The sequence below is a fragment of the Galeopterus variegatus genome, unplaced genomic scaffold (genome assembly GCF_000696425.1).
Source record: "Galeopterus variegatus unplaced genomic scaffold, G_variegatus-3.0.2 Scaffold8040, whole genome shotgun sequence".
NCBI classification, from domain to species: Eukaryota; Metazoa; Chordata; class Mammalia; order Dermoptera; family Cynocephalidae; genus Galeopterus; species Galeopterus variegatus.
Window position 1 is genome coordinate 29,120 of NW_007734151.1, and position 12,880 is coordinate 41,999.

At 41.8% G+C, this 12,880-nt stretch overlaps 1 protein-coding gene across 1 annotated transcript; it reads left to right on the forward strand.

Annotated features, from left to right (window-relative positions):
• The first annotated feature begins 7,646 nt into the window (after positions 1-7,646).
• On the forward strand, positions 7,647-8,753 carry LOC103608129 (neurexin-1-like). The gene has a single exon (XM_008592573.1). It carries the CDS (start codon positions 7,746-7,748, stop codon positions 8,751-8,753), a length of 1,008 nt encoding a protein of 335 aa, XP_008590795.1. The 5' UTR covers positions 7,647-7,745.
• Positions 8,754-12,880: the final 4,127 nt, after the last annotated feature.

A 12,880-nucleotide genomic window follows, 5' to 3' on the forward strand; every position in this document is an offset into this window, starting at 1 on the left:
GATATCTCAAAGCCTCTACTTTGCCTTAATGTTAATTGAAAAAGTAGGTGTTTGTACTGATTTTGTAATGTTAAAGCATGGACTATGGCTGCAGCAATAAACACAGAGTCTCTCTATTCCATTCATTTCTCAGTCAAATAATATTATCACTTAGTTGCCTTTATTTTCAGTGTGGAGTGAGTTTCCATGCTAGAATGCTCATTAACATTTAATAACTTATGGAAATATGTTTGTTTTTGGTGATCATCTATTTCCATTTTCATTGTTGCAAAATGTTTACCAGTGTATAGCGTAAGACATTATTTATGTTTCCGTATTTGGGTTGCCAGAAATTCTCCCAATCAAACATAATCATAAACAGCCACCTTGATTTCACAATTATCTCATTTGTTCTGAGTGGTACCAAGGGGCAGGAGTTAAAATCCTTCACACATTACCGTAGGCTAAAATTGGTAGATTCCCTAAGGTGATTCAGGAGGAATTCATCTTAGTTCCCACGTTCTAGAAAAATACTAGACTATGCTGATGAATGTTAAACTGTCTCAAATTCAGAATTACAGATATTATCTTACATCTTGCCCACAAAGAAAAAAATTAATACTGTTAAAAAACACTTTACATATTAGGTATCAAATAATAAAATATACAAAATAGCTTATATTTCATAAAGTATTAATTATTAAGGAGAATGACATTACAACATTCCAAAGTTGACTGCTTAGTTTCTTGGATTCCTCCTGATGAAACTCCTGGAAAGGAAAAAGGAATTAACATTTGTTAGCACCTGCTTTCTGCCAAGCACAGCACTAGGTGTATTTGGTCATTTTTTGAGAGGCCAAGTTGCAAGGTGGTTAAGATCAGAGTCTTAAGTTTGTATCCTTTCTCACACACTGGTATGTACTAGGTAAGTGACTTTGACTATCTTGGCTAATCTCTTTACGCCTCACCTTTCTCAATGGTAAAATGAGTGAAATTCTAGAATCTACCTCTTAGGATTGCTGTAAGGATTAAATAAATTACACAAGTAAAGTGCTTATAGCACTGTTAGGCATGGAGTGGGCATTCACACAATTACTATGCAACATTGGCCTTATCCTCACCAAATCTCATAACGTGAGGTGCCCTTTTCTCTGTTTTGCTGATGAGGAAACTAGAGCTCAAAGAGTTGAAGCAATTTATATAGAAACAACACAGAACTCATACTTTTAAATAAGTTAAAAATTTTTATCACTAAATTATGTTGTGATTTTTTTTTTCGTTCTAAACACTCTGCATAGTTTCCCCTCTGCATAGTTACTGAAAAGAAAAGGAAATCTTGTGGCCGTCCACGTTCCTTAGAGCAGATACAATAGGTACTTTAAATCTGATAATCACAAAGGGGATTACTGCAACATAAAGTCTAGTCCCTCAGTTTATACAGTTTGCATGTGTGGGAGGAGGAGCGAAGAGAATTTTTGTTTTGAAGTGTGTTTATGAAGCATAAGAATATTAAAATTTCTTTGAACAAGGACACCACAGAAGACAGCCCAAGGAAAACGATGGCCTGGGGGAAACAAGGTGTAGCCCCACTGAAGATAAGACCAAAATTCACAAAGGGAAAATAAAATAAACTGGACAATGTTCAGTTCATATGCTCTAGTGGCGAATAATGGGTTTTTAGACACCAGGTGAAATGCAGGGCTTTGACTCTTAATAGTACCTCTAGAAGTCTTCTGCAATCTCCATAATTTTCACGATGAATGTCCGCACAAGATATTAAGAGCACCATGGAACTTTTAAAAATTCGATGCTTGAGAATAGACTGTCCATTCTACTTACTTTTGCAATATGCTTTAGCTCTGTACTAGACACATCTGGGTGTCCTTTCTGTGTTATTCGCTCTAGAACCTATTGGTAAAGGGTAGGAACAATTAAAAAAAATGCAGACTTAATGACTGTATAACCTTGGATAAGTTATTTTTTGAGGCTTAGCTTTACATTATTTAACCTCTCGTTTGTGTTTTTTAAAATCATGTTGAGTTATTATTTTATTACTTTCCTATAGCCATCCTGTGGGATAAATCACCAGTACCCCTATTTTATAGTCAAGGAATCTGAGTTTCAGAGAAATGCCTAAAATAGCTAGTATTTACTCAACACACAGTTCCATATATTTTGTTTCTTTTATTCATTTTATCTTCACAACACCAAACACATGCAGTGGGAAGTATTATTATATCCATTTTACAGATGAGGTGACTGAAGCTTTGTAAAGAAAAGTATCTTGCTGAGATCATAGCTAATAAATGGAAAAGATGGAATTCAAGCCCAATCTAATTCTCTTTCTCACACATTTAACGTCTTGACCAAACTGCCTTTCTAAGGGGCGATAAAAATATTAAAAGCTGTGTGGTTCCTGACTTTAGGTTATTTAGACGCTTTCACAAAAGTAGTGAAAGTACAATTAGGCTTATCATAGGGATGAGCTCTGGTTTCTTTGGAAGGAAATGAATATTGCATTTGGAATGTATAATATTTCAGTGCTCCTGAATTTGTCTAGTTCTTACATTCTTGTTTTATAGGGCCTGGAGGCAGAAAATAGTTTTTCCATATAGCATTTGAGGCTGACACTATTGTTTGCGGTGTTGAAATAAAAATATCTGCTGTTTGTGTTTCAAAACTAACCCGGGCTGGGAATATAACAGGGACAGGAATTTAAATGTCCATAGGACTCAAAACATTATTTAAAGCCACGGACCCCGGACTTCTCTACCACCTAATCTGCAAGCTCCCTTAGAGTTAACTCCTTTCTCACCAGACCCAGCAACGTCTACTGGGCATGCCCAGTTATATGGTTAGAACCTCGCACCGTTTCACTTTCTCCAGGTTTTACCAGCCGCAGTAGGAAGGAGGAGACGGAGGGAAGAGTTAAACAGCTAGAGAACTTGGTTCAGCTGCAGTGAAAAGCACCTTGTCAGATACTCTTGAGTCTAGTCTCCAAGTTGCCCCGTTAGCCTGGCGGGTCCCTCTTAGGTCTTTTTCTCACAGCCTAGGCAGATCCTGAAGGTTTGGCGTGATCACTCTGGCCAGAGTCACAGTAAGGGGTGGGGCAGGGACGTAGGATCTTGGAGAATGCCAGTGCCTGTGTGAGTCCCGCCTGTCCCTGCATTCCTCAAGGAGCTGCAGCTTTTCAAGGCTTCCAAGCTGGAGACCAAGATGCACAAGTAAAGCCAGAGTTCATCTTAATCTCTGCCTCTCTGGCCCCTTCTCTTTGGCTGCCAAGCCCTTTCCTGGCACCCTCTCATGTACCCCCGCCCAATCACGACTAAATCCCGAAGTGGAATCTCCACACAGCTTTCCGTGGGTCTAGCAGGGGTCTGGGCATGCTCAGTAAGATACGTGGTTTTCTGGCTCGTGTTTCTCTCTCTCTCTGTCTCTGTCTCTCTCGTGCTGACAAGTTAGAAGCTCTTGCGACAGGACCCCGCCCCCAGGATCGGGCTGCCCCTGAAAAGGGACGATGCAAAGGTAGAAGCACCTAGCTCCGCGGCTTCCAGACTTGGAGGGTCTGCGCCGCGGGCCGAGCCCACCCATTCCCCCTCCAGAGGACGGGCCCGCCGCTCTCCATGGTACTGCGGAGAGCTCAGCTCCGCCCTTCTCTTTCAGAAGGACAGCACCCGGCGTCACTTAACCCAGCCTTCTCGGGCTCCACCACCGCCTCTTCCTTCCCAGCTCTTTCCCTCTCCTCCTCCTCCCCCTCCTCCTCGTGCTCCTGCTGCTGCTCCCCTCCGTTGCCTGTTCTCCCCTCCTGCACTCCTGGAGATAGACGCTCAAGCCTGACGCCTCTGAAAAGGCAGCAGCTGTCGCCTTATCCGTAGACCTCAGGAAATTCTCTTTGACCGATGCATGCTTCAGGCTCTGGCTCGAGCTAAAGGGGAAAACGGGCAGGTAAAGAAGCTCAATTGGGGTTGGGGGGAGGGGATGGGGCGAGGCAAGCTGGAAAAGGATATTTTTCCCCATTGTAACTGAGCCAGGATCTGCCACAAATACACAGGGAAGGATGGGTGGTGGGAGGACGGAGGAGTGTAGATCTCGGTGGGGTTTTTTTTGCATGAAGCCTTTTAAATAGATGACAAGAAGATGAGATGGTGGAACTGGGATAGTAACTTAAAGACTGAATGCAGTGATTTATAAGCAAAAGAAAGAAAAAAAAAAAAAACCCAGGCAGGTTAGAAAACAAAGCAATAAAATATATCTATATCTGTATATTTCTTTCCCTTCATCACCTCCGCACTGTGCCTATCCTTAATTTTTGCAGCAGACTCCAGGCTCTAAGAAACTGCACTGGTATTAGAGATGGAGCTTAGAGACTGGGCGGGAAAGCAAGGGAGAATTTTGGATGTGCATTGGTATTAAGGGACTTTGAAAAGCCAGTGGCAAAAAGAAAGGCACTTCTAAATTTCTCCCAAAGATTTCAGGTTCTTTATGAGAATATATACTGAAGGGTGCATGGAAAGGTGTGTTTGCGTGTGTGTGTACGATACCAATAAACATATTAAAATAAATACAACTGCAGCCGATGAGTATACTCTATTGATCTTTCCAGTGACTTGCGAATGAATTTGGTTCTAGAAATGAAAGAAAAGATTAATGAGGCTGTTTCTGCTTTTGAATTAGAGCGCTTCTTCCTTTGGCTGCAGTTAGGTTGTTTTTCAGATCCTTCTATTTCATCCTCTAATTTGCAAACTCGCCAGGTCTTTTCAGCACCTAGAGAGAATCCTCTTTCTCCATATAAATACAGATGCTTTTTCCACACAATGAGCTTCCTCTAAGAACCGGGAGAGCCAATTGACCTCCCCTGTGGTAAGAATATACACATATATATTCTTCAAGATTTTTCCCCTCTTCTCCTCCATCCCTAAAAAATTGTCATGGTGTGCATTAGGAGGAGGGCAGGGCAAGAGGGAGGGAAAAGAAAAAAAATGTTATGTGATCTATGTAATATTAATTAATAAAATAATTGGCTCTAGTTGAGTCACATACAGTCATGCATACCCCCCAAAAGGTTCTCTACCACATGATATTGAGGATGGGTTCAAAGCACTACTCTAATCATAATATCCCAGATTTATTTTGCAAATGTTGAAAATTTAGCATATTTCTGAGCTGACAAAATATAAAAGTATAATCGAATAATATGCTATTTTAGATGATTTTTAAAAGCACCTTTCTTTGGGCTTGGCACAGGAATAGCCAAGATATGACTGGGGATTGCTGATGGTGTGGAATGTATGGTCATAATAAATAAGCAACTGAGATTTTTACTTCCTTTTGCTAGTGGGCAGTGCGTGTGATGTATCTGTGTACGTGCGTGCGTGTGTGTGTGTGTGTGTGTGTGTGTGTGTGTTTGTTGAAAGAGAGAGAACCAGTCATCAATTTCATCTGGGGAGGGACTTGAAGTGGGATCCCCTAGCTTGGTGGCTCTCAGCTGACACCTGTAGGGATTGCTCTGTACTGAAGAAAAATGCTCTCAGCTCCCTCCACAGAGGAGCAGCAGCACAATGCGGTGCCATAAATTACTGCTAGTTTCAGCTTGTAAGGGGAAAAAGTGTTAATTGGATAGTGAGCTTCTGTGTACAGGCAATAAATTTGGTGTGTGTGTGCGCGCGCGCTCGTGTGTGTGTGTGTGTGTGTGTGTGTGTGTGTGTGTGTGTGGTTGTTGGGGCAGGGGGAGGTGTGCGCGCTCGTGTGTGTGTGTGTGTGTGTGTGTGTGTGTGGTTGTTGGGGCAGGGGGAGGGAGAATGTGAAATGGTGAGGGAAGTGTATGACTTTGCTTAACATGACCAGATGATACATTTGTGATTTTTTTTTTTCAGGATGTGAGAGTAATTTTTTCTTTGGTAACAAAAAACAGGAAAAAAACCCCATTATTTTTTATTTCTGCTCCATTTCAGGAATCTGTCAGATTAGAGTTGAATAAAAAGAAGTGATTTAATAATATAGTTAGTGATCCAAAGGTATGGTTTTAAATTCTAGCATCCTGGAACCATAGCAGCTGAGATGACATACATGCCAACTGCTGTTCTGACCACACAAATTCTAAGGGCAGACAGCCAGATAAAGACTTGAGGAGGAGTTAGATCACTACACTGCTAGGCAAAATATTCAAAACTTTATGCATCTTTAGAGGACCTAATATTATGGCAATCGAGATAAATACTGCCCCAGATATCTATCTGGCTCTAATGAGATGTTTTCTACCATAAAAGATTATTCCTTCAAAAAAAAAAAAAAAAGGAGGACTATCCTTGTTTGAAATTTTAAAAGGACTTCTAAGAAATCATCAACATTTCTTATCTCTCTGAAAAAAATAAAATGGCAGGAATGCTGTACAATCTAAGCTGGCAGCTTCCTACGAACAGTTTGATCTACTTTGCCTGTTGTAAAATTTGCTATTAAGTAGGATTTGAATAGGTTGTATTTTTACTGTCCATGTAACCAGTACTCAATATAAGTAGAAATCCTTAAAAGAGCCTTTATTTTTTCTATCCTCATATAAGTTAAAAGTTAAACTTTCTTGGAAAAATAAATAGATAACTATTAATCAAATCCCTATTTAAAACTTGGGGTTACATTTTAATGTTATGAAACTACAAGGGTGTGTGTAATGCCTGATTGTAAGAGTGTGATATTGACTATAGACCTTTACTTGTAGGTCAAGACAGAAAAGCTGCATTCAACAAGGTTAACTCTTTGGTTCACTAAAAGCAACAGTTATATACCTGCTCTCTGAGCTGAATAATGATTTAGATGATATTATAATTGAATTTAGACCTTAATTTTGATTTTAATTCTCTACAGATTTCTGGGTCCTTATAAAAAGACAAAGTAAAGCCAAAATGCATCACCAACATACCACCGACTGATATGCTGACATCTTAGCTTGGCCTTGCAGAGGCAGAGAGAAAAGAAGAGCTATTGTGATTTCCACATCTATTTCACAACTGGCTATTTCACAACTTCTGGGCCTAAGTCCTACTGTTGGGAAGGTTAAAAAGAGAAGTAAAATCCAGCCTGTGAGGCATGTACGAGGAATTCGGCTTTGGCTGCAGTGGTGTTGGAAGTCCATGATATGACAGAAGAACCAGGCCTTTGAAGCTACTCTGGCGTTAATGAGGGGCGCCCTAAAGAGACAAGGAACATCTTTCTCCCTTGTTTTGGGACACTACATCTAGAGGAGAAGCACTTAAGGCATTCACAGCGTCCAAGGTTGATTGCTGGCTTCTTGTACTTCACTGAGAAAAGTGTTTGCTTCTTACTGACCATAACTGCATCCCCTTTGCCTGGTACCTCTGGTGGGACCTGGCAGATGATGGTATTTGAGGCGTGAAGTATCTGTTGACACCACAGATGCCCTTCAATTAGTTCATCGGACTCACATGGATCAGTAATTTCCCTCGATCTTCTGTTGAGGCCTCTTCCAGAACGTTGCCTCCAAAGTGCATCCTCCCCTTGGTCTGGAAGCTCTGTGGCTGTCCTGTACCACTGTGGTCTACATTTTCCAGTTGGAAGGGGACTATCGGGAGAGAGGGAGGGGTTGTTGGAAGAAGAAGAAGAAAAAAAGAGCTAGATAAAGGAGGGTGCATCCCTCCCGCTCCTGCTCACACCCTTGCCCTTTCTCTTCGGACCCTTATTTCTTCCTCACGGTGCCCAGGCCCATTTTGACCCTGTCGGCCCCGGCACCCCTCCGCCGCACCCCAGCCCCGAGCATGGGGACGGCGCTTCTCCAGCGCGGGGGCTGCTTTGTCCTGTGCCTCTCGCTGCTGCTCCTGGGCTGCTGGGCAGAGCTGGGCAGCGGGCTGGAGTTCCCGGGCGCCGAGGGCCAGTGGACGCGCTTCCCCAAGTGGAACGCCTGCTGCGAGAGCGAGATGAGCTTCCAGCTCAAGACGCGCAGCGCCCGCGGCCTGGTGCTCTACTTCGACGACGAGGGCTTCTGCGACTTCCTGGAGCTGATCCTGACGCGCGGCGGCCGCCTGCAGCTCAGCTTCTCCATCTTCTGCGCCGAGCCCGCCACGCTCCTGGCCGACACGCCGCTCAATGACGGCGCCTGGCACACCGTGCGCATCCGCCGCCAGTTCCGCAACACCACGCTCTTCATCGACCAGGCGGAGGCCAAGTGGGTGGAGGTCAAGTCCAAGCGCAGGGACATGACGGTGTTCAGCGGCCTGTTCGTCGGCGGGCTGCCCCCGGAACTGCGCGCCGCGGCCCTCAAGCTCACGCTGGCCTCGGTGAGGGAGCGGGAGCCCTTCAAAGGGTGGATTCGCGACGTGAGGGTCAACTCGTCGCAGGTCCTGCCCGTGGACAGCGGCGAGGTGAAGTTGGACGACGAGCCGCCCAACAGCGGCGGCGGGAGCCCGTGCGAGGCGGGCGACGAGGGCGAGGGCGGGGTGTGCCTCAACGGGGGCGTGTGCTCCGTGGTGGACGACCAGGCCGTGTGCGACTGCTCGCGGACCGGCTTCCGCGGCAAGGACTGCAGCCAAGGTAAGGCCCGACGCCCGGGCCACCGACCGGGGGCCACGGCCTGGGCAGGGCGTGAGGTGGGCAGGGCGAGGCAGGCGGGGCCGGGCTGGTGCATGGGGTCTTCCTTCTCTGGACAGTTTGTGGCAGTTCGTTTCGAGGTGAAGGCCTGTTTCTGGAGGCCTCTCTGCCTCACCACCTCCCACAGCTCCTCCATTGCCATCCTCTTAATGACCGAGCAGCCCCAACTCCGAGGTTGAGCTTGCTCCTGGGAGCCCTTTCTACCAACCCTGCTTCCTTCCAAGTGGCAAGTAGAATGGCCTCTCTTCATTCCTCAGGTCCTTTGGCAGGAGGGTTCCTATATTCACTGGGCAATGGCCCACCTACACTTCCCTCTAACTCCTCAAAATCTGTAATACACAGCCTTTGCCCATAAGATGCAGACAAGCATCTAGAAGATTGGGCATGCATTTGATGAAAAATGAAGTGCAGGAGAGGTTCACCACGGCCATGACTAAGAAGCTCCGTGTGGTAAAGGACAAGAGAGAGGAGGTTCACAGATACGGCTGTCTTTTGCAAACAAAGCGTAAAAGATCTGCTCTTGGTTGTGGAAAAAGGGGAGGTGGAGATGTGAAGATTTTCTTCGTTAGCAGGAAGAGGTTTTTTGGAATTAATCTTGGTTTCCATGTTTATGTCCCAGTCCAGTATTTGTTAGTTTTAAGTAAAATTTTGTGATTTCTGTGGTTTCTTGAAGTGTGAGACAGGTCAGCTATTGTGTAGAAATGTTAGAGATTGAATAATATAGTTCTCAGTTAAAAATGCCTTGGGAAGAGAAATAGTAGACAGATTTAGAGGTTGCTGGATTGGGAAGCTTCTGCAGGCTAATAAGGAGGGAATGCACGTGAGGGATTGCAAGAGATTTTCTAAGGATAGTCATGACATTTATCTGAATAGTGGAGGCCAAGTTGTAAATTCTGTGGTTTTTGAGGCTTGAAACAGTGTGGAATTAAACAACAAAAATCATACCTAAGTTTTATTTTCTCCCCTTTACAAATAAAATTCAGTCTTCAGTGTGTTTTTCCGATGTTGTTACATGACAATGACGAAGGAAAATAATATTTCTGTCTAAATACAGAAAAACCTATGAACAGAGAGTGAGTGATACGAAAAAGATGAAATATGGATGGATCAGTGCGTAAGCAGGAGAGAAGATGTCAGGGTTTTAAGTAGATAGCTTTTGGGTCAAATCAAGGCAACCAATACGTGGATAACTGGCATTTGTGGCTGAACCGGAAAAAAGAGGTGAATTGTTAAATCTCATTTAGAAAACGGCAGGGACAAAAGCTCTATATGTGGCTTTTTTTTTTTTTTTTTCTATAATGTCTTTGTTTTTTTGCTGACACTGCTAAGGGGAACTAGCCTTTGTAAATCTTATTGGACTTGGCAGTTCTCTCTCACTTGACTTTAAGAGAAATGGAGACTTGATAAAATTTGTAATTGTTTTAACAGCAAAGGGAGATAGTTAGGAAGAAAAAAAGCTGTGCTTTAGGAGAGTTCTGTAGCCTTCATGGGATTAGGTGGGAAAAAAGTAAAGGGTTGCTTCATTGCTCTCTACCTTCATGTGGGTTTTTTGTTGTTGTCCTATTTTGGTTTAAGTAATTATAGAAGATGGTGTATTCCGTGGCCTATATTGCACTTCAGCTTTGCCAGTAAATTTCCATTAACGTGAGATCAGGCTTTATAGTTGTTTTACAAAAATAAAACAGAACGTTTTTTTTCTTCTACCAAACCTAACTTAATTGTAAATCATGAAAAAGATAGCTAGGTATGATGGTTTCTATAGTGTAATTTGAAGTTGCATACCTTTGCATTGATTAAGAGAAATGAATTTAAAAAATGAACATTATTTTATTGGAAAAATTTCTCTAAGTATCCTAATGCCACCTTTAAAGATAGAGAAGACGATTTATGAAGGACAAATGAAATATAACTTCCTCCCCTAAATTAGGAAACAAATATGACACAATGACAGCTTGTACTGTGTGGGAGGGTGTTTTAAATGAAAATTTTTATTTTTCTGTGCATTTTAAATGTAGGGATCCAGGGACACATAATCAGGAACAGTTAAGAGTGGAAAAAGCTTGGAAAAAGTAGAATGTTAAGGAGAAGCAGAATTAGATGTCCCTGAAATGCATTATATTTTGGCAAATGGACAGCTCTTTTTGTAAGATGAAAAATTTGGAATTACCAAGATGTATAATTGTACAGTATGGTACCTTATGCACAAGGTAATCCAACCCAGAAAGGCAAATCCATCAGGACTGTTCTGGAGCATTGATTCGTTTTGAAAATTTGAGCTGAAAACAGAGTGCAGAGATCACCACTAGTCAGGAAAGGAAAACAAAAGGCTAGATTCTTTTGATTACCACAGAAATGGGAGATGGAGTGATAAGGCAGAGTCAGTCTTCCCAGAAAGATGGGTTCCATTTTGCTTATTTTTTTCTGTTTCATGTGTGTCAAGTGACTATTGAATAATTAAGTGAGAATGGATGCCTCTCCCAACACCGATCATGTGTTGATGGTTAGGGATAGATGATTTCTATTCAGATGAAGTATAAACAAAGCCCTGCCTGTAGCCAGTATTTACACTGATTGCCACATTCTTTATAAAAACTAATTTAAAAACCAGTAAATCCACATTCATTAGAGGAAATTTAGGAAAAAAAAATAAACAAGGAAACATTAAACACAAATATAAATTATCTATGGTCCCAAGTACAATTTTTTAACTTAATAAAAAGGTCTAATATTATCTTAGTTTTCTTCATATTTAAAATATGATAACTACTAAAGAGATGATAAGAATATAATAAGAATATTCTGTGTTGTTGTTGTTTCCTGGCCAAGAGTGCCTTGAAACAACTTATGTACCTATGAATTTCTAGAATATTTCTATTTCATTTCATCCTTACTCTGTTTACTCGGGTCTAGCAAGTTTTATTTATTTATTCATGGACTGATGGAGAGAAAACACAGGAAAGGCTGTGTGTGGTGACCAGGTTAATGGCAGGGCCTGGGGAAGAGCATAAACATTTATTCCCAAGCTGTATATCATTATGTCTGCTGAATAAGATTTCCAATTCATTCCAGTTGAGATTTTTTTCAGGTTCAGGTGTTACTGAAGAGAGAAAAAAAAAAAAAAAGAGAGAGTGTGTGTGTGTGTGTGTGTGTGTATGTGTGTGTACAATATATATAAATGGCTGATGAAACAGAACTAATTTATGCATCATCTATATTCTTTGATCCTGAGAGTTAGCCTCAGAACTCAACTATCCAAAAATGTCATCTTTCCTGAATGATGGATGCTTATGGGGTACGTAGCTTTTTCAGAGAATCATACTCATCTAAGTGCCCCTGGACATTATTATTTAATAAGCTTCTACTTAAGAGTACTAATAGTTTCCTAGCAGCTTAAAAGAATTAGTGAATTCCATGGCTATCTAGCTTAAAAATAAAAATGAAAGGATGATCAATAAGAAATACTTAAGTTACACTTACAATTTCTAGATTTAGGTCTCATATATTTTAGGGTCATGTATATTAAAATTTTATAATAGACTGAGAGTGTCACTTTTTTGCACTTTATTTAAATGGCCATAAACCATACAGCTTGTGCTGACTGCTTAATATTACTGAACATGGCAGTGTGATAGATGTCATTTAATGAAGCTCTTGCTTTCTGCAACTATACTAATGTAATCAGATAGACAACCATATTCACTGACTTATTCGTTTATTTCTTTATTCAACAAATATTGAGTGCTTTATGTGTGTGCCAGAGTACTAGGCTCATGAAATAAAATGGGGAGTAAACTCAGAAATAGTTCCTACCTTCATAGACCTCATATTCTATGAGGAAGCCCATTAATTTGAAAAAAGGAAATTTAAAATGGTGGTATGTATTGTGAAGGATGGGTACATGGTACTGTGAGAAATTAAAATAGTGTGAGCTGACCTAATCAAAGGAGGTTTTCTTTAGGAATGATTATTGAACTAAAATCTGAAAAATGAGAAGGAATTAACCAGGTAAAGGCAGAGGTACAGAAGTCTGGTGCAGGAGATGGCATAGCATGTTCAAGCAGCTAAGAGAAGGAACATTCATGAGTATGATGCTCTTATTCCATGTTCAAGAGAGGAGTTGTGCCAGGCCACGCAGGGCTTTCTGGACCATGTTACAGATTTTAATCTTTATTGTAAAAGTTATAGGAAAGCAATGGAAAGAGTATAGCATGGAAGGTGGGAAGGAGGGTGGCATTATCAAACTTATATTTCAAAAGTGTCACTCTGGCTGCATAGTAGAAAACAGATTGAAAGGAGGGCAGAGAAA